Source organism: Bison bison, unplaced genomic scaffold, assembly GCF_000754665.1.
Source record: "Bison bison bison isolate TAMUID 2011002044 unplaced genomic scaffold, Bison_UMD1.0 scf7180017864108, whole genome shotgun sequence".
Taxonomy (NCBI): domain Eukaryota; kingdom Metazoa; phylum Chordata; class Mammalia; order Artiodactyla; family Bovidae; genus Bison; species Bison bison.
This window is the reverse complement of record NW_011494680.1, coordinates 5,679,228-5,680,921: the sequence shown is the minus strand read 5'-3', so window position 1 is coordinate 5,680,921 and position 1,694 is coordinate 5,679,228. Positions and strand designations below refer to the sequence as shown.

At 52.8% G+C, this 1,694-nt stretch overlaps 1 protein-coding gene across 1 annotated transcript in view; it reads left to right on the top strand.

Moving 5' to 3' along the window:
• Positions 1-1,694, top strand: part of PRKDC (protein kinase, DNA-activated, catalytic polypeptide) — a 131,138-nt gene that overhangs the window by 127,316 nt on the left and 2,128 nt on the right. The window contains exons 86-87 of the mRNA XM_010838939.1: positions 196-384; positions 916-1,055. Coding sequence (XP_010837241.1) covers positions 196-384; positions 916-1,055 — 329 coding nt within the window. The remainder of the gene's footprint in view (positions 1-195; positions 385-915; positions 1,056-1,694) is intronic.

The following is a 1,694-nucleotide window of genomic DNA, read 5'->3' as shown; positions in this document are numbered from 1 at the left end:
TGGATGAGATGCACACCTTTCCTCATGTCAGACTACAGCTCTCCTTCTCTTGGCCGTGTGGTTGCTCCGGGGTACGGTGACCTCACACGCGTGTGGCCAGTTCCAAGAAGAGGCGAACAGATATGCTCTGCACGCATGAGCGACAGCTGCAGGAGGCCTCACTCATCCGCCTCCTGCATCTCATTTGCTGTTTAGGTCCTGCGGGTCCCTGAGCTGATGCCTTTCCGGCTGACTCGCCAGTTCATCAACCTGATGTCACCACTGAAGGAGACGGGGCTCGTGAGCAGCGTCATGGTGTGTGCGCTGAGGGCCTTCCGCTCGCGCGCCGACCTGCTCACCACCACCATGGACGTGTTCGTGAAGGAGCCGTCCTTTGACTGGAAGGTCGGTGGTTCTCCCCGCTTTGCAGCTTTGTTCCAGCGTGCTCATGACTGACCGCCTTTCCTGTCTCCTGGTGGGGATGTGTTTACTAAAGTACTTACCTGGTTCTGTACAGCTCTCAAAGTTAACATTTGGGATCATTTAGCTTGAAAATCAGACAAGAGACCTGCCTTTTATTTGGAGGACACTGTTAGACTTGAGAGTATTTGTAGTCCTTTGGTGATGGGGATTGGTTTCTTTTAGACAAGTTTTAGTTTTGAGTCTGTTCCACACAAGGTCAGCGTCCTTCTCAGCTCAGCCCCCAGGAGGAAGCACAGCAGTGACACGTCCTCAGGGAGGGCCGCGGTAAGCCCAAGTGTAGACCCTGGTGGTCACCATCACTGTCACGTGTGCTGCAGGGAGGGTGTGTGCAAAAAGCTGCAGAGCCCTTCCCGGCTGGAGACTTGCTTTATTTTGAGATCACTACCTGTTGGGTCTGTTTGAACGTGACCGTATGTACCATTAAGCAGAGAAAATCATGTTCCTTTCCCTCAGAATTTTGAACAGACAATGCTGAGAAAAGGAGGATCGTGGATTAAAGAAATAAATGTAACTGAACAAAATTGGTATCCACGGCAGAAGATTCATTATGCTAAGAGAAAGCTAGCAGGTGCCAATCCAGCAGTTATTACTTGGTAAGCATTTATTTGTGGAAAAACACACACACACCAACATGCCGCTGTTCCCAAGAGAATCACTAAACGTATTTGTGTGTGTGTGTATGTCCTCAGCCTGTGTCATCAGCCCGTCACCCCCACTGACAATGGGGGCTGGGGTGCAGCATGCAGAGGCCACCTCTCACTGCCCGGCCGGGTCCTGACTCTAAAATACACACACACACACGCCCCACACCCCGGTCAGCCTGGCAAGGTCCTAACTCTGAAACCCACACTCACACCACACATACACAGGCACACACCGGTCAGCCCAGCAAGGTCCTGACTCTTAAACACACACAACACATACCATACTCCCCCAACACAACACCAACCCCCGTCAGCCCAGTGAGGTTCTAACTCGGAAATCCACATTCACACCACACACACACACGCACACCCTACACCCCACACCCCAGTCAGCCCTGAAACACACATAGACTCATAGACACAGACACATACACCCGAGTCAGACCGGGCCCCCTCACCACACCCCCGGGCCACAGACACACACACCCCCCCCAATCAACCTGGATGCGCTCATGCATGTACACACACACACACACACACACACACACACACACACGCACCAATCAGCCTGGACTCCCTCACCACAGT